This window comes from Polyodon spathula, chromosome 43, assembly GCF_017654505.1.
Source record: "Polyodon spathula isolate WHYD16114869_AA chromosome 43, ASM1765450v1, whole genome shotgun sequence".
Taxonomy (NCBI): Eukaryota; Metazoa; Chordata; class Actinopteri; order Acipenseriformes; family Polyodontidae; genus Polyodon; species Polyodon spathula.
Window position 1 is genome coordinate 2,725,262 of NC_054576.1, and position 22,323 is coordinate 2,747,584.

General features: G+C 43.7%; 2 protein-coding genes across 2 annotated transcripts in view; both read right to left on the bottom strand.

The window, feature by feature from the left end:
• Positions 1-1,798: 1,798 nt before the first annotated feature.
• Positions 1,799-11,806, bottom strand: LOC121305370 (protein bicaudal D homolog 2-like). The gene is made up of 8 exons (XM_041236970.1): positions 11,478-11,806; positions 10,031-10,243; positions 8,532-8,684; positions 7,641-8,074; positions 5,450-6,287; positions 5,026-5,187; positions 3,864-4,015; positions 1,799-3,381 (listed from the first exon to the last, which is right to left on the bottom strand). The coding sequence occupies exons 1-8, from the start codon at positions 11,679-11,681 to the stop codon at positions 3,027-3,029; spliced, it is 2,511 nt and encodes an 836-aa protein (XP_041092904.1). The 5' UTR covers positions 11,682-11,806; the 3' UTR covers positions 1,799-3,026.
• A 7,177-nt stretch (positions 11,807-18,983) lies between these two features.
• Positions 18,984-22,323, bottom strand: part of LOC121305492 (wiskott-Aldrich syndrome protein homolog) — a 9,269-nt gene continuing 5,929 nt past the window's right edge. The window contains exons 7-12 of the mRNA XM_041237133.1: positions 22,258-22,323; positions 21,778-21,820; positions 21,119-21,272; positions 20,472-20,995; positions 19,458-19,569; positions 18,984-19,054 (exon numbers count right to left, since the gene is read on the bottom strand). The exon at positions 22,258-22,323 is cut by the window's right edge and continues 130 nt beyond it. Coding sequence (XP_041093067.1) covers positions 18,999-19,054; positions 19,458-19,569; positions 20,472-20,995; positions 21,119-21,272; positions 21,778-21,820; positions 22,258-22,323 — 955 coding nt within the window. The 3' untranslated portion in view covers positions 18,984-18,998. The remainder of the gene's footprint in view (positions 19,055-19,457; positions 19,570-20,471; positions 20,996-21,118; positions 21,273-21,777; positions 21,821-22,257) is intronic.

Consider the following 22,323-nt stretch of genomic DNA (forward strand, 5'->3'; position numbering starts at 1 on the left):
CTTCACACAGAGAGTGGTGAGGGGATGGAATGGGTTACCTAGTCATGTTGCTGAAGGAGACTCTTCTTCACACAGAGAGTGGTGAGGGGATGGAATGGGTTACCTAGTCATGTTGCTGAAGGAGACTCTTCTTCACACAGAGAGTGGTGAGGGGATGGAATGGGTTACCTAGTCATGTTGCTGAAGGAGACTCTTCTTCACACAGAGAGTGGTGAGGGGATGGAATGGGTTACCTAGTCATGTTGCTGAAGGAGACTCTTCTTCACACAGAGAGTGGTGAGGGGATGGAATGGGTTACCTAGTCATGTTGCTGAAGGAGACTCTTCTTCACACAGAGAGTGGTGAGGGGATGGAATGGGTTCCCTAGTCATGTTGCTGAATCACTGGGATCCTTTCAGACCAGACTTGACAAAAGTTCTGAGATCAATCAGCTGCTCGGAACCGGACGAGCTCTGATGGGCCGAACGGACTCCTCATTCGTACATTTTCTTCAGAAAAAATGATAAAGCTCAGTGTTTGAGTAATTGCAGTAAACTAGGAGCAGCAACATAAAAAAAATAAAACTATTTTTCTTTGGCAAGATCACCCAGGAACATAAAATAACACAAACTAAAACAGGAAGCAATTTAATTCTTGGTTCTGTTTATAGATCAGCAATTATGCTGACTACAGACGGTGCCCTTGCAGACATAGGGAATCACGCGATGCCCAGGAAAAATCTGATAACTGCACAGCGCTAAAAAAAACAAAACACAAATACTTTAAAAAAAAAAAAAAAAAAAAATGAACATGTACAGCTGAGCTTTTTAAACATAAAAATAATGTATTTCATCTTTAAAAGGGTTATAAAGCTGTCAGCTGCCAACATTAAGGGCAAAAAGATCTGTAACTCGTCCAAAAGTAATTTCAATGTGATAGGTTACTGTCACTAGTTACAAGTAACTTGTAACTAACAGATTACTTTTTAAAAGTAATTTCCCTCCTGTTTATCTATTATTTATTTATGGATAGGGTTTCAGACTTTCTTGTTTTTTCTGTCCGAGTCAGAAACAGTAAAATCTTAACCCTATATATGGATAGTTATATTATAATAACACTGATCACATTTTATACGTACTTTTATATTTTCACCAGGCTCAAAGTACCAGCTTTCTCAGATAGAAAATCATATACTGTGTCTTTAAAAGATTACAAACATGCCAGCTAGCTGGAATTTTATGGGTCAAATTCACTTTAGCTACTGTTTCCAAGATTATTTTACTGTGATTTTTCAGACTGTGAATTGGTAGCCTAACGCCCAAGAGGAACGACAACGCTGTATTCACACGCTGAATTTTCATCATTTTTGCAACGTGTCTTGCTTATGATTGCACTGTGCGATATTGGAATCCGTTGAGTAAAATCGTGTAAACGGCGCCACCTGGTGGCGGAAGAACAGACGTCAACACAGGGTACAGATACGACTGTCATTGATCGGTCGACAGTTGTCAACAGGTCCAGACTTAGAATTATCGGGGGAGAAAACGAACCCAAAGTCTAGAAAGAAGACCCCCAGATAAAGTGAACTATTTACGCAAAGTGTGGACGGAGGAGCCGGGGGCCCGTCAAGTTTTGTCTCAAAACAATTAACATTTTGTAAAGTGACCGAAACCCTTATTCCGTCTCTTGTTCCCCACTAAATAAATACATAAAAAAATTGTGTCGACATTTGGGAGTTAACCCTCATGATGTTACGGACCGGCGACACATAAGTTATGGCCTAACCCAGAAACAAACGGGACTAGTCAAATCTGACGTCACAGACTCTGCGAGGGTTCCTGATGGACCTATTCAGTCACGATCCTCAAGCCGTTCACAATTCTGGGCACGGAGGGCATCGTCCTGAATAACAGCCATCAGAGGTTCAGGATTGTTGGACGGACTTCGAGCCAAACCACAGTGTTCCTTCAGCCTTCCACAGTAACCATGGAACCAGGGAATACCCGAGCATGCCCTCCACACCCCGGCCATGCTAAAATTTGCCTTCTGCAACCCCTTTGTAAAAGGCAATGTGCCAAACGTTCTTTCTAACCGATGCATTTGTTAATCAGCACAGTCTGAGGGTCTACTCTGCACCAGTTTACAGTCACAGAATAGAATGTTGCCTAAACCAGTAACACAAACTGGTCATAAATCAGGTTTCCTTTCAGAATACATTAACGGCACCATTCAGACCGTTACTCAAAACTGGGCTTGGTTTATTGTGCAAAACTCCTGAGAATTACATATCTTTCTTTTCACTGTTTCTTTAAAGTCTGTTTCTGGTTTGAGAGCACGTGGCATGATTTTGAACTGCCAGAGTCCCACAATCTGGTCAGTTTCACACAAAAAAAATATATATATTTTGTTGGTGTCAACTTACTACTTCAGTTCTTCGTTTAATAATAAAAAAAAAAAAATGTAATCCCACGAAGGAAACAAAGCATTCTCCTGCTGCGACAAGTATGAGATTACAAACACATTCTTGATAAAAAGAATGAAAAAAAAAAAAGCCATCTTTAACCCGACTCCTATATAGAATTTCAAAAAGACTCATGTGGGTCACACTGAAGTCACCACGGACAGGAACAGCGATCCACTAAAAATAAGACTTGCCTTCACTATAAAATATATTAAACTGTAACTAATATTTACATTCTGCAATTAAAAACAGCTGTGAAATTGTAAGACTTAACAAAACGCAAGTTATTTTAGTGCAAAATCCTTCATTTTAACATTTTTTTCAATTCTGATGATTCACTGGTTTGGTTTATTCACTGTACAGGATAGGTTTTTATGATTTGCCATGAAGTTTTCAGTTGGGAATGAAACAAATAAGGAGAAGAAAGAAAGGAGAGTCAGTGTTTCTGACCAAATTAAAATTCCAGAGACATAAAAAACGGCTTCGGTGAGACGCTGTGGAAAGGTTGTTTTTCAAATGGTTTTAAAATTCGCTGAATTGGTAGCAGCGTGTCTTTAAGATGGCTCGCTTTTTGTCCTGCAAGAAGCTAACCGTCCTGTTTATACAAATACAGGTATTCTGTAAAAGGCAACGGCCTTGCATTGGAAGGGCTGACAGAGTGTCTAGTTGAGGAGCTGCAGGGTCTAGCGGGACTGTTAGCAGCGGGGAGTCTGGATCTGACCGGGCTGGCTTGGGGGGTGCGGGAGGATCGGACCGGCTTGCTGCGGCTCTGGCGAGGGCTGGCTCCGGGGTGAGGGGTCTCCAGCTCCTCCAGTCTCTGGGTCAGACCCAGTTTCTGCTGGATGGCCATGCGCAGCAGCGAGTTCAGGGTCTTCTTCTCGTCCTCGGCGGCCTCTAGCTGCCGCTGCAGCTCATCCAGCCGAGTCACGTACTGGTCACACCTGCGAGGAGGAGAAAGGGGGGGTCACTCAGACTAGCTTGTGAAGGAATTGAAGCTTTACTAGTGCAAGGGGTGAAGGACAAACGCTAGGTTCCTTTCAATTACTGCCGTCAGCAGAGGCCACAATTATGGAGTACGGTACAAGATTATACATCTGATCTCAAACCCGCATCGCCTGGCTGTGTGGAAAAGAGAAAAGACCCCCTGAAGCTGACCAGGTGGTAACTAAAAGAGCTGGAGGAAAGTGAATGTATTGAACAAAGAGGGGTGAACGACATGTAATCATTATAATTATTTTTTTGGACTGACTGAAAAGTGACAATGTGCGCACGGGCGACAAGTCCTTCCTCCCAAACTGAAGTTAAAAACTTTGCATTTGTATATGATTTGCAATGATTTTTTTTTTTTTTTTTTTTTTTTTTTTTTTAAATCGCCCAGCCTTACACTGTGGCCATCCAGGTTCTAAGCCGGGGTGTAACTGACCTGTTGGTGAACACGGACCTCACCGAGGAGAAGGTGGCAGAGTCCTCCTTCAGAGCCTTCAGTTCATTGCGTAGCTTCAGCACGGTCTCCGACACCAGCGTTTTCTCATTCTCGTACTTACTCTTCAGATTGGACAAGGCTACCTCCGCTGTCTGGTACACACAGAGCACCCAGCGTAAATATCACAGACAAGGAGTCAGGAGAGAAGACTTCTGGGCAGACAGATTTCCCTAAAACCGCAGCACTCGAAACTCTCGCACCGTGCAGGGTTTCAGAATTTGCCTCGTTTAGGTATGTTACTGAAATGGTCAGACGTAGGACAGAGGGAAGGAGTCATTTCACACAGAGTGGTGAGGATATGGAACGGGTTACCTAGTCATGTTGCTGAATCACTGGGATCCTTTAAGACCCAACTTGACAAAGTTTTGAGGTCAAGACATTAGGTACTGGATGAGCTTAGCTGGGCAGAATGGCGTTTGTTATTCTTATGCAGTTTTTCAAGCAGCTATAAAAAGGGAGGAACAATTTAATTATCTAACTCTTGGCTCTTGATCTTTTAATACACAAATCGAGGGAGGTTCTGAAAACCAGGAGTGGGTGCAGGGCTAGTGGGGAGTTTCAAGCCGAAATATCCGAACTCAAAATGTTTATTTGAGGTGCTGCAGTTTAGTAAAACATACGGATACTTAATCTAATTCAGATGTTACACAGAGCAGTCAATGATCGGAAGGGAAACCCTTTTGGCATCCACACGAGTTTTATAAGCTTTTACTGGAGATAGGGCACATTTTGTGTGGTTTTATCTTTTGTCAAAAATCTATGCTGTTTAATGCAGCGATGCTAAAACCAGCAGATGGATCACTGTAAGTGATTGTTCATATAGACATTTCCAGAAATGGACAGGCTGTGTTCATTCCATGCAGGTTCAGGCAGTCATTTCTAACAGATCTGCTCCCCCAGAAGACTCGGGTCAGAATGTCTGCTTACTGGAGATGCTTCACGGCTTTTAAATCCAACTTAAAAATATGTATATTCACATTGCAATAGAAGTACAATACATGAAAATACTCTAGTTACATAATACACGTTCGGCTCCAGGACCAGGACAGCTCAAATCGATGAATGAATGTTAGATTAGATTATGAATGGCTGCATCATCTACCTGCTTGTTTGCCTTGAGGACGGTCCGGAGCGTGACGATTTGCTCCCTCTTGGTACTGAGCTGAGACTTCAGTTTGAGCACTTCCTCCAGGAGAGCCTCCCCGTCCCGCTCTGCCTCTGAGGCAGGCAGGGTGCCTCGCCGCCTCAAGAGCTCCACCGCCACCTGCAGGCACAGAGATGAACTACAACGCCATACTAGCTAATTGCAAGTCTGCTTAACAGGGACACGTTGATAAACGGATTACAGCCCCTTCAGGTCACTGCTTGTACAATTGTACCACGATACGATTTCTACCTATGCTTTATAATGCAAGTATGTTTTATCAACCTCATAACAGTTTTACCAGTCTAAAAGGACTGTGACTGAAGCTGATGTAGAAACAATGTCCACCCTATGAACAAACAACCACACACACGCCATGTACCTGAAGGTGCTTGATCTGGCTGCGCAACACGGCGATCAAGTTTCTCACATTGGAGGGGTCCCGGAAATCCAGGGTGGGAGAGTTTGGGCTGCCCCCTGCTGGCGAGGCCTCGCCACTGCTCCCGCTTTCCGCGACGGGGGAGTCCAGGTTTAACAGGCTCTTTGCGTGGAGGTCCGAAGACCTGCGTTTCCTCAGCGGGTTGTGGCTGCCGCGACCCTCCCTGTAGTAATCCAGCATGATGCGGCTGGGCGTCACGTTGCTGCATGTGCAGACGTGGTGGTACAGGTAGGCCAGCTCCTCGGAGGCGGCTACCAGCTCGTCCTGGGCCATGCTCAGGCTGCTTTCGGAGTCGGTGGCCACTCTGCGGGTGGCTCCGATTTCCTTTTCAAGCTCAGAGATGCGTTCCCTGTCCTGCCGGCTGGATCTGATGCACTGCCGGATCTTTTCGGACAGTTCCTGCGCCTCCCCCCTCCACCGGTCCTTCTCCTGCCTGCATTTGCTCTCCAGGGCAGAGTACTTGGCCCCAGCCTCCAGCAAGTCCTTCCTGAGCCGTGTCAGTTCTCCGTTGGGAGCTCGGGAGCTGCACTCCAGCATCTCTGTCCCGCTGACGTCCAGTTCGTAGTACTGGTCCTGCCCGCTCTCCCCAGAGCCAGCACAGTGCTCCTTGCCGTACCCCCCATGCTGCAGCAGGAGCTCCTTACAGCCCTGCAGGGCTTCCACCTGTTCGGCCAGTTTGTGAGTCTTGCCCTGCTGCTCCCCCAGAGCACCCTTGGTGTTCTCTAGCTGCCTCTGCAGCTCCTGAACCAAGCCGGACAGGCCTGCATTCGCTCCGTCTGCCAACGAAGAATCTCGCATTAGTTAATTCATTGATAAAATATTTTAGAATTATTTTTTAAATTACTTTTGGATTCACGTCCTCGCATGACCGAGTGATGTGGAACCAAATGGCCGCCTCTCATTCATAAACTTATGTTTGCACGTTGTCACAGAAGACCAAGCTAAAGATTATCAAAAGAGAAAGATGTTGTCTTTACCGCAACTGTGCAAAAACTAGCTAGATAAAATGTGACTGCAGAACACAGAAATATTTTATATATATATATATATATATATATGTGTGAGTAATATAATATTACTGTATATATGAATCTGTAAAATGTCAATATAAAAGAAACTTGCCGACGACAATGGACTGAATCAATTATTAATCTTTTACTATTTGAGTAAGTCTAGTTTGGCTAGTACTGCTGAAATCTTTTTTTATCATTTAAAATGGCTGTTTTGCGCAATTTTTGCACAGTGCTGCGGGCGTAGGAGGGGGGATGTGGTCTCTCGTCCGCACACAACAGGAAACGAAAGCAGCTCACACACACACGACTCTTCCATACAAGCTCATTCTATCAAACAACGTGATTCTGATAAACTAATCCAGTCATTTATTAAATAACCTGGACGCACTGCTATTTAATAGTGGATAAGGAAGCATTACAAAAGCAGCTTTTAGTCCTTCACAACTATAAAAAGGCAAGATGGTGCAAAACGTGGTTAGGTTTAGTAGTTCAGCTGTTTGCACAGCTTTGTTACGCGACCCCAGGGAGACAACAAAGCCTGCTTGGAAACAAGTGTGCTTGATCAAAAGGTATTTTCCCTGTGCAAACATTTCCAAATCCACAAAGCATTGCTGGAAACAGGTGTGAGCAAAAGGGATACTGTGCAAGAGATGTTTATACAGCTGCAAACAAATGCAGCCACAAGAAAGAAGGTACACATGTGATCGGGGTGGGGGGGGGGGGGGGGGGGGAGCGGGACAGTAGTAGTGAGATTAAGACTGATACCAGTACGAAATCATATGAATAAGCTGTGTTTGAGGAATGGGAGCGAGTTGCACACACACTAGGATTGGTGACCTGCGTAAAATGATTCTTATGCCAGTTTTAATTAGTCTGAGGTTTGACACCCAAAACAAGTTTGTGTTCTGTTCTTCTCTTGCTTTGCCGACTGCAAGACATAAACCTGACCCGCTGAACGAACTTTTCAAGAAACAAAACCAGAAGGTGTAAAAAGATGTTTGTTTCAGTGAGATATATTTCCAAACTGTTTCTTTTATCATACTGCTTGCTAAGGGGGTTATATTTCAAAGCTTGGTAACTGTTGCGTGGAGCTAACCCTCTGTGATCAGGCGTGGGTTACCTGGAGCAGCTGCTGCCTGAGTCTCTGCGTCTCGGAGAGGTTGAGCTCACTGAGCAGGTCCGAGACTAGGCTGGGGGCGGGTCGGAAGACCTTGCTGTGGTGGGGGGAGGCGTTATGGACCCCGTTGAGGGGGGTGCTGTTGTTTAAGCCGCTTTCCTTCCCCTCCTCCTCCCCTTGCAGGCTCAGTTCCAGCCCCAGCTCCTCCAGGTGCTGCTGCAGGTTGCAGAGCGAGTCGAAAGGGTTGAGGCCGTAGGAGGCGAGCTCCTTGCGCAGGCTGTTGTTCTGCTCCCGCTCCTGCTTCAGCTCCTCCAGAGCCTCCTCCAGCTGCCTCTCGGAGATCTCCCGGAGGCGCGCCTGCTCCTCCAGCTGTGCGTTCAGCAGCTCCAGCTCCTCGGAGTGCCACTTCATCTCGTGCTTCACCGCCTCAAACTCCACCTGGGAGGGAAGCAAGGGCGGCTGGTTATCGACACTGCGCTCACACCACTGTACAAAACACCTGGATTGACTAGCATCAACCTCCCTCCTGCTCTGCCTTGAAGGCTGGAAACAGACCTAGCCGAGGGTCGGCGATCTCCAAAATAATATCAGCTAATTGTCGGAAAAGCCCATACAGGGTTCATACACCTGTGAAAGAATAGATGTCCAGACCTATTTAAAAAAAAAAAAAAGACAATTAATAATTTGCTTAATCTGACTTTGTAAGATGTCCTCATCTCGTAAAAAAATGCAGATTCCAAGTTACTTTAAAAAACGGTATTGCTGAAAACAACGAAACAAGTCAAATTAAGCATATGATTAGTTCAACTAAGGGTCTAGTTAAAGTAATTAAGAGCTCAGGCTGGAATGAAAACCACGCCGTACAGTTCCCCAGTTTCAGTTCTGAACAGTGTACCTGGTTCTCTTTCAGCGCTGAGACCTGCTTCTGCAGGGAGATGTTCTCTTCCTCCAGTCCTGCGTTGTCCTGGAGTTGTCTCAGTTCTCTGATCTTGTACTCTTTAATGTCTTCCCGGAGCTGGCTTCTCTCAGCCTCCAAGCATTCGTACTCCTAAAGGGAAAAGCGGCAGGACATGAGCACAGGTACATTAAATTCCAATCGACAGCAACAGCCATTTTATATAGGGCAATATATTTCAGTTAAAACCGAGCGGCTTAGCTATCCTCAGGAGGGAAATAACGACACGGCGCTACACGAACGTCCCCGGAGTATTCCCTTTGTGGAATATGGATAACGACGAACAAAAAGCGTGTGTTTAAACCACTGCATTTGGATAAATCGCCCGGGGCATTGTCGTTGGATCTGAATGAATGCAAGACAGATCCCAAAATGAGAGAAGCGTATTTCAATGCTTGCTGTATAAACCTCTACAGTCACAGTTGTTAAACTTTGTATCTATCATTATAACCCAGAGGACACAGAGGGATAAGGGACACTTCATAACAAATTAAGAGGATCAGACTTGCTGCTGTAGGAGGCTTGGCAGTGCATGTAAATAGTTAGATTATAACAACCTGCACAGCACTGCATAGCAGACCTTAATAGGGAAAGCCGTGTGCGCCCAGAAAGCAACCGTGTATCTTCACAGACAAGAGGGGGACAGACTGCAAGATCATCAATAACAAAACGCTGGGTGTCCTTTGGTTAGGTTATACAGTCGTAACACAGGATATAGTAGAGCTCTGGCCATGTGTTTTGCATCACCGATTTGAGGGCCAGCGCTGACCCCAGCTCTCGTTATTAACGTTAAGCTTTTTCGCAGCGTTGTGTAGCAAGGGGTTTATTAGTGTCGTCTTAATGCTGTGAAAGGTCGATTATACAGTTTATATTGTGTTTATGTTTCTGACAGCCACAGCTGCCTGCCTTGCAAAACCTCCCCTTGCTATAAAACTCGACTCCAACAGTGTCCCTGCAAGAAAATACATATGGAACTACGAATGTCCATCACCCCATTTATAAAAATGCCGGGATAGAAATTATAACCAGTTATATTCCACAGCTCTGCTAAATTGTAAATGCTGTTCATATTTTGAGAAGATATTTTATTTATCATCGTGTAATATTATATCGCAAGAGTCTACTGGAAGCCATTATAGCAGTACAGCATTTCAAGTTTCGAACTTTTTTTTTTAAATTTGCTGTCGTGTTTTTGTTAAGTATCTGGAAAACTACAAAGCGCTGGCGTGTTAATTCAATATGTTAACGTGAGATTATTCAGCAGGTTTAATTCGACTTCATGAAGCAAAAATTAGTTCATTCTAAAGGGTGATGCTAAATTTTTGGCAGGTTAAGATGTGCGAGTTCCTTTTTATTATTTTCTTTCCCCTGAACCGTCTCGCAACCCCCCGGGATACACTGTACACCCCACCTCCTGTTGTAAAGCAGTGTCAAGTCACCTTGTTGAGTTGGTGGGAGAGCATGCTGCAGCGCTCGTTCTCAGACTGGGTCCTGTTCTGGGCAGCCTGGCTCTGTTTCAGCTCGTTCTGCAGCTCCTCGATCCTCTCCTCCAGGGCAGCCTCTTTGGCGGCGGTTTCTCTCAGCAGGGATTCCTCACGGTTCTCTCCATCCACAGTCACCTTCTTGTGATTACTCACAGAGTCCGCCAGCGCCTGAAACAAACACAACTTTTAAAATTAAAAACAATCTACTTCAGCAGCTATCTTAAGGAGAGAAATAAAGATGGTCACTGGTACCTAATGCCTTTATTGTCTGGGTTCGCAGACCTGATTAGCAACAACCTTGGACTGTCTTACCCAAGGTCATTTACATAAGGGACAGTCAGGGACTGTAAAAGCAGTTGTGTGTGTTTCTAAACTCCCTCCAGAGGTTTATATAAAAGGGTGCCATGCGAGATCTAACTGTGGTGGAATTTTGAGGGCGCCTTGCAAAACCTCCCCTTTCTATAAACCGACTCCTATAGACTACCTGCAAGAAAACAGACACGGAATTATAACTGTCCGTGATCCTACCTATAAAATGAAATTCGAACCAGTAATACTGCAAACCATGCTGCTGTAAAATCGCCCTATTTATCATTGAGCTCACTGCCTTGGGAACACAAGCAGTTAATACGAGGTAGAGATGAAGCAGTAGTAAAAGAGCACGTTCAGAATGCATCAGCTTTCAGCCTGACAGGGCACATCCTATTTAAAGCTCAGCAGTTACTTCTCTTTATTGCAGAATATTGATTTTAAAATCCTCTTTGCCAGGTCACGGACGGTGAAATCCACTGCGATTCAGGATCACAGGCTACAAGCTAAAATCAAACTGAAATCATTCGGTAGAGACTGCCCGATGGCACTCTCATTGCATCTGCTGTGAACGAACATTTTAAAAAGCCAAGGCAGTCAAACCTGTCACTTATCAAAAACACTGTACTTCATATAATTTGCCTCAAAAAAAATTAACTACGCCTTTATGGGAAATAGAAACCTTCCCTGTAGAGTATTAAAACGGGCCAGGCTTCGGGTCTATTGCAATCACAATGCAGAATTGTATTTGTAATTACCGTATAATTGATCAATTACAATTCAATTATACATCGTTCCAAACTTAAATCATTCAGTTTTACACTGAGCAAACATTCTCCTATTTTTAAACAATTTTAGTGACCCCCTCCACCCCCCTTCCTTTTTGTGTTTGAAAGAAAGTTACATATTAACGTGTCTGTATTCATACCTGCGATTGCAGTACAACATACAGAGTAAAGATGTTCACTTGAGTAGCGACTCGTTACTTTTGCATAACTAATTATAATGCAGTTACTGCAGCGAAAGGCTAACGCTGACGCTGCAATTGTAATTCTCATAACCGCCATGGCGGCTTGGCCAGCGCTCTGCTTACCTCTTTCAGGTGCTCAAGCTCCAGTCTGAGCACCTCATGCTCGGTTTCCAGGTCTGCGTACTTCTTCTTCAAGGCTCCGCTCTCCTCCAGCACGGAGAGCCCATAGCGAGCAGCCTGCAGCTTCTCCTCCTCGGCCTCCTGCAGCTCCGAGGAGAGACGAGCCACCTCTGCCCGCAGAGAGACCTCCACCTCGTCCTGCAGCATCACTGACCAGCTCGGGGGAGTTCACTGGGGCCGAGCATGGGCATCTCAACACGGGCAGCACATACATCATCATCATCATCACTACTACTACTATTATTACTATTATAACTATTGCAATGATCAGGAGGCAGGAGTTTGAGCAGGGTTAGAAACTCACACTAGCCCTGCTGCTGCTGCTCCCAGTCCTGGGGTTCAGAGCTCCCCTCAATGAAGTCTAGTATTATTAATATTGCAATGATCAGGAGCCAGGAGTTTGAGCAGGGTTAGATACTCACACTAGCCCTGCTGCTGCTGCTGCAGCTCCCAGTCCTGGGGTTCAGAGCTCCCCTCAATGAAGTCTATTATTATTAATATTGCAATGATCAGGAGCCAGGAGTTTGAGCAGGGTTAGAAACTCACACTAGCCCTGCTGCTGCTGCTGCTCCCAGTCCTGGGGTTCAGAGCTCCCCTCAATGAAGTCTAGTATTATTAATATTGCAATGATCAGGAGGCAGGAGTTTGAGCAGGGTTAGAAACTCACACTAGCCCTGCTGCTGCTGCTGCACCCAGTCCTGGGGTTCAGAGCTCCCCTCAATGAAGTCTAGTATTATTAATATTGCAATGATCAGGAGCCAGGAGTTTGAGCAGGGTTAGAAACTCACACTAGCCCTGCTGCTGCTGCTGCACCCAGTCCTGGGGTTCAGAGCTCCCCTCAATGAAGTCTATTATTATTAATATTGCAATGATCAGGAGCCAGGAGTTTGAGCAGGGTTAGAAACTCACACTAGCCCTGCTGCTGCTGCTGCTGCACCCAGTCCTGGGGTTCAGAGCTCCCCTCAATGAAGTCTAGTATTATTAATATTGCAATGATCAGGAGCCAGGAGTTTGAGCAGGGTTAGAAACTCACACTAGCCCTGCTGCTGCTGCTGCACCCAGTCCTGGGGTTCAGAGCTCCCCTCAATGAAGTCTAGTATTATTAATATTGCAATGATCAGGAGCCAGGAGTTTGAGCAGGGTTAGAAACTCACACTAGCCCTGCTGCTGCTGCTGCACCCAGTCCTGGGGTTCAGAGCTCCCCTCAATGAAGTCTAGTATTATTAATATTGCAATGATCAGGAGGCAGGAGTTTGAGCAGGGTTAGAAACTCACACTAGCCCTGCTGCTGCTGCACCCAGTCCTGGGGTTCAGAGCTCCCCTCAATGAAGTCTAGTATTATTAATATTGCAATGATCAGGAGCCAGGAGTTTGAGCAGGGTTAGAAACTCACACTAGCCCTGCTGCTGCTGCTGCACCCAGTCCTGGGGTTCAGAGCTCCCCTCAATGAAGTCTAGTATTATTAATATTGCAATGATCAGGAGCCAGGAGTTTGAGCAGGGTTAGAAACTCACACTAGCCCTGCTGCTGCTGCTGCACCCAGTCCTGGGGTTCAGAGCTCCCCTCAATGAAGTCTAGTTATTATTAATATTGCAATGATCAGGAGGCAGGAGTTTGAGCAGGGTTAGAAACTCACACTAGCCCTGCTGCTGCTGCTGCACCCAGTCCTGGGGTTCAGAGCTCCCCTCAATGAAGTCTAGTATTATTAATATTGCAATGATCAGGAGCCAGGAGTTTGAGCAGGGTTAGAAACTCACACTAGCCCTGCTGCTGCTGCTGCACCCAGTCCTGGGGTTCAGAGCTCCCCTCAATGAAGTCTAGTATTATTATTATTAATATTGCAATGATCAGGAGGCAGGAGTTTGAGCAGGGTTAGAAACTCACACTAGCCCTGCTGCTGCTGCACCCAGTCCTGGGGTTCAGAGCTCCCCTCAATGAAGTCTAGTATATTATTAATATTGCAATGATCAGGAGCCAGGAGTTTGAGCAGGGTTAGAAACTCACACTAGCCCTGCTGCTGCTGCTGCACCCAGTCCTGGGGTTCAGAGCTCCCCTCAATGAAGTCTAGTATTATTAATATTGCAATGATCAGGAGCCAGGAGTTTGAGCAGGGTTAGAAACTCACACTAGCCCTGCTGCTGCTGCTGCACCCAGTCCTGGGGTTCAGAGCTCCCCTCAATGAAGTCTAGTATTATTAAGTCCTATTGCATTAATATTGCAATGATCAGGAGCCAGGAGTTTGAGCAGGGTTAGAAACTCACACTAGCCCTGCTGCTGCTGCACCCAGTCCTGGGGTTCAGAGCTCCCCTCAATGAAGTCTAGTATTATTAATATTGCAATGATCAGGAGCTATTTTGTAAATGTCACATTTTTCAATGCGTCGGTAACACTTTTGGACAGCCGGTATTGCATTCAGATAATATTTTAAATGCATCGGGACATTAAAACTAGATTAAATTGGGCACGGTGTGTAATTTAATTAAGTCTGAATGCACAAAGCTGAATTTTTGCTTTGCGCTTCCCTCTCCCCCTCAGCTTTACTATGAAAAACATTCACTTCCTGCAATAAAATCGCAGAATAAAAGTATAAAAAACACACAAATATTAAGAATAAGAAATACGCACTCGACATCAGATCTGCACAAAGCTTCACAACAGATCGTCTCCTTTCTAAACTTGAAAGAAAACAACGACGTTTTATCTAACTGTTTTATTGCGATTGTGCGTTTTATTAATTTAGTTAATTAATACCGTACTATACAATATCTTACCCCAAACTAAAAAAAATTAAAAATCACTACAAATCACATGTATGCTCATTTAAAAAATATATAACAAAAAAATTAACATTTGATTTAATTCTGGTTATTAACTCACAGAAAGAAAAAATATAACTTCAGAGCAGCGTCGACATTTATTCAACAAAAATAAAACAGGATTTGTTTCTTTTTTTTTAACTTACTTTATGAACTTTTTTTTTTAGAGATAAAAACACGACGTAATTTTTTTAATTTTTTTTTTTTTTTTTTTAGAAAAAAAACAATATCACCCCAAACTAAAAAAAATTAATTTTTTTTTTATTTTTTTTTTTTTTTTATTAACTCACAGAAAGAAAAAAAAACTTCAGAGCAGCGTTTTAATTTTTTTTATTTTTTTTTTTTTTTTAGAGATAAAAAAAGCGACTTAATTTTTTTAATTTTTTTTTTTTTTTAGAGATAAGAACACGTTAATTTTTAGAGATAAAAACACGTTAATTTTTTTAATTTTTTTTTTTTTAGAGATAAAAACACGACGTTAATTTTTTTAATTTTTTTTTTTTTTAGAGATAAAAACACGTTAATTTTTAATTTTTTTTTTTTTAGAGATAAAAACACGACGTTAATTTTTTTTTTTTTTTTGGGAAGGTTCTGATAAATTTTTTTTTTTTTTAAAAATTTAAAAAAAATATATTGATCTCACCTTTTTTAAACAAAGACTTAATTTATTATTATGAAAATTTTTTTATTATAACTAGAGTAGTTGATAAAAATATATAAAGCAACAAAGAACGGGGGGGCATAATTATTAATAATATTAATAAGGGCGCGAATTAAGCAGGAGGGGGGGGGGTTTTTTTGCCTAATCTGTTTCGGTGCGGATAGCAGGGGTGGGGAGTACGACACTAAGAGAAAATCCTAAAGTTTTGCGCCTAAGCTACGAGGCTCTTGGCTCTCTACAGCGTCTATTAAAAAAAACCCCACTATGCCACGCCTCCGCCTCTGCCTGAGGAAACCGAGTACCTGACTGAGAATTCCACGCCAAGCCGACATGACGTCAGTTACTTCGGCTGCTTTTTCAAAATGCGATTGGTTGGCTTGCCTCGTCTGTTTCTCTGTCATTGGTCAATTTTATCCGGTGCGTTTTTATCGATTGGCTGCTGTTTCAGAATGGTTTGTGTTGATTGGTTGAGTTGCGGAGATGAAAGCCAGGCAGAATAATAATAATGCAGCAGTCAGTGTATTATGCTGGACTGTATAATAATGCAGCAGTCAGTGTATTATGCTGGACTGTATAATAATGCAGCAGTCAGTGTATTATGCTGGACTGTATAATAATGCAGCAGTCAGTGTATTATGCTGGACTGTATAATAATGCAGCAGTCAGTGTATTATGCTGGACTGTATAATAATGCAGCAGTCAGTGTATTATGCTGGACTGTATAATAATGCAGCAGTCAGTGTATTATGCTGGACTGCACTGCAAGAGACTGCAGCAGCAGCAGCAGCTGTTGATGATGCATAGTTCACCTCCTTAGTCTCTGTAAGTCACTTTGTATAAAAGCATCTGCTAAATAATAAATAATAATAATAATAATAATAATAATAATAATAATAATAATAATAATACTTCATTGAGGGGAGCTCTGAACCCCAGGACTGGGTGCAGCAGCAGCAGCAGGGCTAGTGTGAGTTTCTAACCCTGCTCAAACTCCTGCCTCCTGATCATTGCAATATTAATAATACTAGACTTCATTGAGGGGAGCTCTGAACCCCAGGACTGGGTGCAGCAGCAGCAGCAGGGCTAGTGTGAGTTTCTAACCCTGCTCAAACTCCTGGCTCCTGATCATTGCAATATTAATGATACTAGACTTCATGAAACTGCAGGCTGCAATAAACACACCCGTGCCGAAAAGCAAATTATTATGAGTTGACCTGTCTGCATTTACAAACCCAGACTTAATCTACAGAAGCCTAATAGCGCCATCTAGAGTCTCAATGAACACTCTGACCGCACTGTGCCCCTGCGCGTTGACGTTTACTTAAATGCAATAATTATCAAGACAATCTGTTTTATGTGTTAATTAACCGTGCTATAAAAATACGAGGGCACCAAAATAAATAAATAAATAAATAAATAAATAAAAAGGGCAGGTTGTTAAGAATTAAGAAAACGGGGGTTGATATCATCCTGATAGAAGATATTCAGTAGAACAAGATATTCTTGTTCTACTGAAGTGCCGGTATATGAGAGCCCTGTATGAATTCAGTCTAGACTCAACAACTGAGACTTTGCAACAAAAACAGAAATCATATATATATGGAAAGACCCCTAAACCACACGCAGTATCTTTTGTACTGAAGAAGTTCCTTTTCAAGCTTCATCGTAACTCGTTAAGCGGTTCTCTACTATACAAATACAAAATATAACGACCCATATAATGTCTAATGATTTATATTCTGGTATAGTAAGCAAACTTACTAAATTTGCAGACAACACAAAAGTAGGAGGAGTGGCAAACACTGTTGCAGCAGCAAAGGTCATTCAAAATGATCTAGACAAGATTCAGAACTGGGCAGACACATGGCAAATGACATTTAATAGAGAAAAGTGTAAGGTACTGCACGCAGGAAATAAAAATGTACATTATAAATATCATATGGGAGATACTGAAATTGGAGAAGGAATCTATGAAAAAGACCTAAGAGTTTATGTTGACTCAGAAATGTCTTCATCTAGACAATGTGGGGAAGCTATAAAAAAGGCTAACAAGATGCTCGGATACATTGTGAAAAGTGTTGAATTTAAATCAAGGGAAGTAATGTTAAAACTGTACAATGCACTAGTAAGACCTCATCTTGAATATTGTGTGCAATTCTGGTCACCTCGCTATAAAAAAGATATTGCTGCTCTAGAAAGAGTGCAAAGAAGAGCGACCAGAATTATTCCGGGCTTAAAAGGAATGTCATATGCAGACAGGCTAAAAGAATTGAATCTGTTCAGTCTTGAACAAAGAAGACTACGTGGTGACCTGATTCAAGCATTCAAAATTCTAAAAGGTATTGACAATGTCGACCCAAGGGACTTTTTCAGCCTGAAAAAAGAAACAAGGACCAGGGGTCACAAATGGAGATTAGACAAAGGGGCATTCAGAACAGAAAATAGGAGGCACTTTTTTACAGAGAATTGTGAGGGTCTGGAATCAACTCCCCAGTAATGTTGTTGAAGCTGACACCCTGGGATCCTTCAAGAAGCTGCTTGATGAGATTCTGGGATCAATAAGCTACTAACAACGAAACTAGCAAGATGGGTCGAATGGCCTCCTCTCGTTTGTAAACTTTCTTATGTTCTTATGTTCTTATGTCTATAATCTTTCACATTTCCAAAGCAACGACACCTTTATACCAGGCCACAAGAGGGCACCCTTTTATTGAAAGATACACAACATTGCACTTGAACAGAATTCAATTGAAAAAAAAAAATTTGGCACCTTATCATTAAAAAGCACTTGTGTGTATTTCATCAGATAGAAAGAAAGAAAGAAAGAAAGAAAGAAAGAAAGAAAGAAAGAAAGAAAGAAAGAAAGAAGCCACACGTTGTGTTATTTCCTAAATGCATCTTTAAAAAAAAAAGTGTATTTCTCCAGATAGAAATTATTCTAAAAATGTTTGCAAATTATTTTATTATTCATTCTTATTCCAGCTATCAGACTCGCTCTGCGTTGAGCACCCCCCGACGACAATTTCTCTGTGCTCCCAGGGAGCGCAGCTTTGAAGAATCAGCAAGGAGCGTTTGCATTTGTTCTCCAACAGCTGGAAATAAACTACCATTAAACCAAAAAAAAAAATTTAACTTTAACATAACGTGTACGTTCTTTCTAAAACGTGAAACTTTGGGAAAGAAGGCAATACGGATCAGCTAGGATTTTTAGCAATTATTCTGAGAGTACCGTGCAGAGGAGACCGCACGGTCGGTTGTCACACGGGCTGGTTGTCACGGTGCTCATAGCTGTGACACTAGACAGCGCAGGCAGGAGATGCTAGCACTGAAATGTGTCTTCTGTTGTCTGGAAGTCAACCATCTTGTAATCTGAGGTCAATTCCTTCTAACATAAAGGCTAGCACATTTTTCTCTTTTTTTAATACCCAAAATAAGTTTTGTTATTTATGTTATAACTCTTGGTAGTATTGGAGTTTGTTTGGACTGGTGGCCATGTTAAACAGAATCAGATACTGACTATCTTTTTGGCATAAAAACAAAACCAGTAGGTTCTCCCACCAGTAGTCCTGAGAGAATTCAGTTATCATGTGAAGTCTGGCTGGGGCAGGCTGTCACATATTTTTGGGGGTTGGTTGTTGCATTTTCTTTTACACCAAAATGTGTCACCATGTTACACGTATTTAAATTATTTGCTGTTTGTTTACTGTTTTGTTTACTGTCTACTGTAAAAGCAAGAACCTTCTAAATATCATATTTGGAATAAAGTTATGCTGAAATTAAAAACATCAATTTGTACGCGAAGAGTTATTCTTCAATAGAACGAGACAGCATGTCACAAGATTGAGGAAAATAATAAAGTAAAAAGTGTGCCAACCAGTCCCGGTCTCCCCTACTGTCGCTGTACCATGGAAACTTAGCAAGCAACAAGATTTCAGTGTTGAATTAAAAAAAAAAAAAAAAAAAGGTTTTTTGAAGAAAGCCACACGATCAGTCATCCCAGTCATCGTCGTCATCGTCCTCCCCTCTGTCTTCCTCTTCCTCATCTGAAAATAAAGGCAGAGAAAATAAAGCTTCCCTGTGCTTTACCAGACCTCTCTGAGCTTTACAATGCTTCCCTATGTTTTACCAGACCTATCTGTGCTTTACAATGCTTCCCTATGCTTTACCAGACCTCTCTAAGCTTTACAATGCTTCCCTATGCTTTACCAGACCTCTCTATGCTTTACAATGCTTCCCTGTGCTTTACCAGACCTATCTGTGCTTTACAATGCTTCCCTATGCTTTACCAGACCTCTCTGTGCTTTACAATGCTTTCCTATGCTTTACCAGACCTCTCTGTATTTACAATGCTTCCCTATGCTTTACAATGTTTAGGCGTGGAATTAGTTGTGGTGTTCTGTGAAGCCTGCACTCAAATCTCAGAGCAGCAAGACCTCCTGCACCCACCTGAGGAGTGGATGACTTTACTTCTCTTCTGCATCACCATCATTAGCGCCCCCACCAGGCCTTCGCTGCTCTCAGCCGGACCGGAGGGAGCAGAGTCTGTCCTGTCGGGCACCTGAGACACAAACACACGCAGCGTCAGACATTCAACTCGCTCGACAGCTCTGGACAAGAGTTCAGCATCACAGAGAAATAAAAACGCCCCCTCTATATATAGAACAAACTAATTCTGCTTCATAGAGTCCAGTGAAATCTGCTGAATAATGTTCCCTTGTTAACATATTGAATTCCACCCCCTCTATATAGAATGAACTCCCTCAGCTTCATAGAGTCCAGTGAAAGCTGCTGAATAATGTTCCCTTGTTAACACATTGAATTGCACCCCCTCTATATAGAATGAACTCCCTCAGCTTCATAGAGTCCAGTGAAAGCTGCTGAATAATGTTCCCTTGTTCACATATTGAATTGCACCCCCTCTATATAGAATGAACTCCCTCAGCTTCATAGAGTCCAGTGAAAGCTGCTGAATAATGTTCCCTTGTTCTCATATTGAATTGCACCCCCTCTATATAGAATGAACTCCCTCAGCTTCATAGAGTCCAGTGAAAGCTGCTGAATAATGTTCCCTTGTTCTCATATTGAATTGCACCCCCTCTATATAGAATGAACTCCCTCAGCTTCATAGAGTCCAGTGAAAGCTGCTGAATAATGTTCCCTTGTTATCATATTGAATTGCACCCCCTCTATATAGAATGAACTCCCTCAGCTTCATAGAGTCCAGTGAAAGCTGCTGAATAATGTTCCCTTGTTCTCATATTGAATTGCACCCCCTCTATATAGAATGAACTCCCTCAGCTTCATAGAGTCCAGTGAAAGCTGCTGAATAATGCTCCCTTGTTAACATATTGAATTGCACCCCCTCTATATAGAATGAACTCCCTCAGCTTCAGAGTCCAGTGAAAGCACACAGTGGTGTTAGATTGAGGGATTGGGATTAAAATGTGATTTCAGACTTACACTTTTCAGCTTCTTGCCCATGACGATCTGATCCAACAGAGCGCCTCGTCCTCCTGCCGCGGGCGGAGGGGCCGGTCGGGGGGAGGATCCAGTGTGAGAGGGCCCCCCCGGGGGGCTCCTCCCCTGCCCCCCGCCCCCCTCCCCTCGCGGGAGGGGGGGGCGGCCACCAACCCCCTCCTCGGGAAGGGGGACGAGGGGAGGTCCTCCCCCTTCCCCTCCACACCTAGGGTGCCCCCCACGGGGAGGATCCTCCCGCCTGGTGCCACGGAGGGGAGGGGGAGGGACTCGCCTGCACCCCCTCTGGAGCCCACGTGGGGGAGAACCTCGACCCGCCCCCACCTCCGACCTGGGAAAAGACAACCCTCCCCGGGCGCCTCGCGGGAGAGCGGCACTGTCCCCCAGGCACAACCCCGGACAGGACCCTATCCCCCCTCCCCAGGCCTCGGGAGCCCTCCCTGGGGGGGCAGGAGACGGGACCGGGGGGAGAGGGCCGCTGCGGGATGGAGGAGCAGGAGGGTAAGGCTCTGGAACAGAGATTGGGAGAGAGTCAGCGTCTCAAAGCACGCAACACTGGAGCCCAGTCCACCAACTAAACTAGCTGGCAACTTGAATTTTCCAGGAGGACGCCCCCAGAGGAGGAACGTTACCTTGCCTCCTCATCTCCTCCTTCACGGCCTCCAGCCCGCCTGACTGCTCGATGAAATCGTGGATCAGTTTGGAAGTCTCTGCGTCCGCCAGCTGAGCGTCGCTGATCCCGGCTTTGGAGAAGAGACACTTCAGATCGGGGTCCATGTTGTTAACCTACAAATCAAGCGCAGGCCTTGCTTATTCCCTCTTATCCCAGGTGTTGGAGGGCAGCGCAGGGTTACAGTGCAAGCTTCGTATTTAAATACAGTGTCGTTTACAGCAAGGGCAGATAACAACTAGAATACAATATGAACTAGGAGGCAACAAGTTAGGGTCCTGTCCTTGTTGTAATGAACTGGCATATCAGCCCACTGAATTGAATGCAAACGCGAAGGCTGGACTCGAACCACACACTGTTAAGTTCAAAGACAAACGGTCTGCAGTCTCAGATCTGCTGCCAGGCTCACTTCAACTCCCCTTATTACCGATCAAATAATCTTTTGCCGTCAAACATCTACCCCGAAGAACCCCAGAATTGTTTTTATTTATTTATTCACCAAAACAGCGGAAGGAGCTGTTCTGGGACAGGCAATTCATTTTTTTTCACGAGCCGTGCAAATCCGTCGAAGGGCTTTCAAAGTTATTAATGCACAAATATTTGGGGGTTACCCTTACTTACATCAAATCCAGTATTGGGGTCCCAGCCAACGTGAGACACGTGCCTGAAGGAGAACAAAAAAAATATATAAATCTGTTCAAAGCGAACTAATTCAAACATTTCCCAGTGTCTTTACTGTAGCTCTGAATTCTCTTTCAATCAGCTTTTAAACCCCTCAAGTTAACTAACTTCGCGTGGCGCTCGATTGTAAAGGTGAGGGAAGGACCGCTTGGCTAGCTGTTGTTCATAGGCTACGTTTAATATCTGCAGACCAAAAAAAATAAATAAAGAAACACGTCTTAAAAGGAATTACTCTGCTAATCCAAGCAGCCCTTTAATTAAAACTTGCCAGGTATGTATTAACTACAGCCTTACATTTGATAGCTACAGCTGCCAGCCACAAAGGTGTACTGGATTCTAATGTGTTTCTGGCAATTCCCAGGCAGGCTACTGTCCCAGCCACAATTTGCATGACGCAGTCGCCCCCCTATTGGAACTCACACGAAGCTGCTGGGCGCTCCTATGTCGGCTTTGCTCAGCTTGGATTTCTTGCTCGACTTTTTCTTC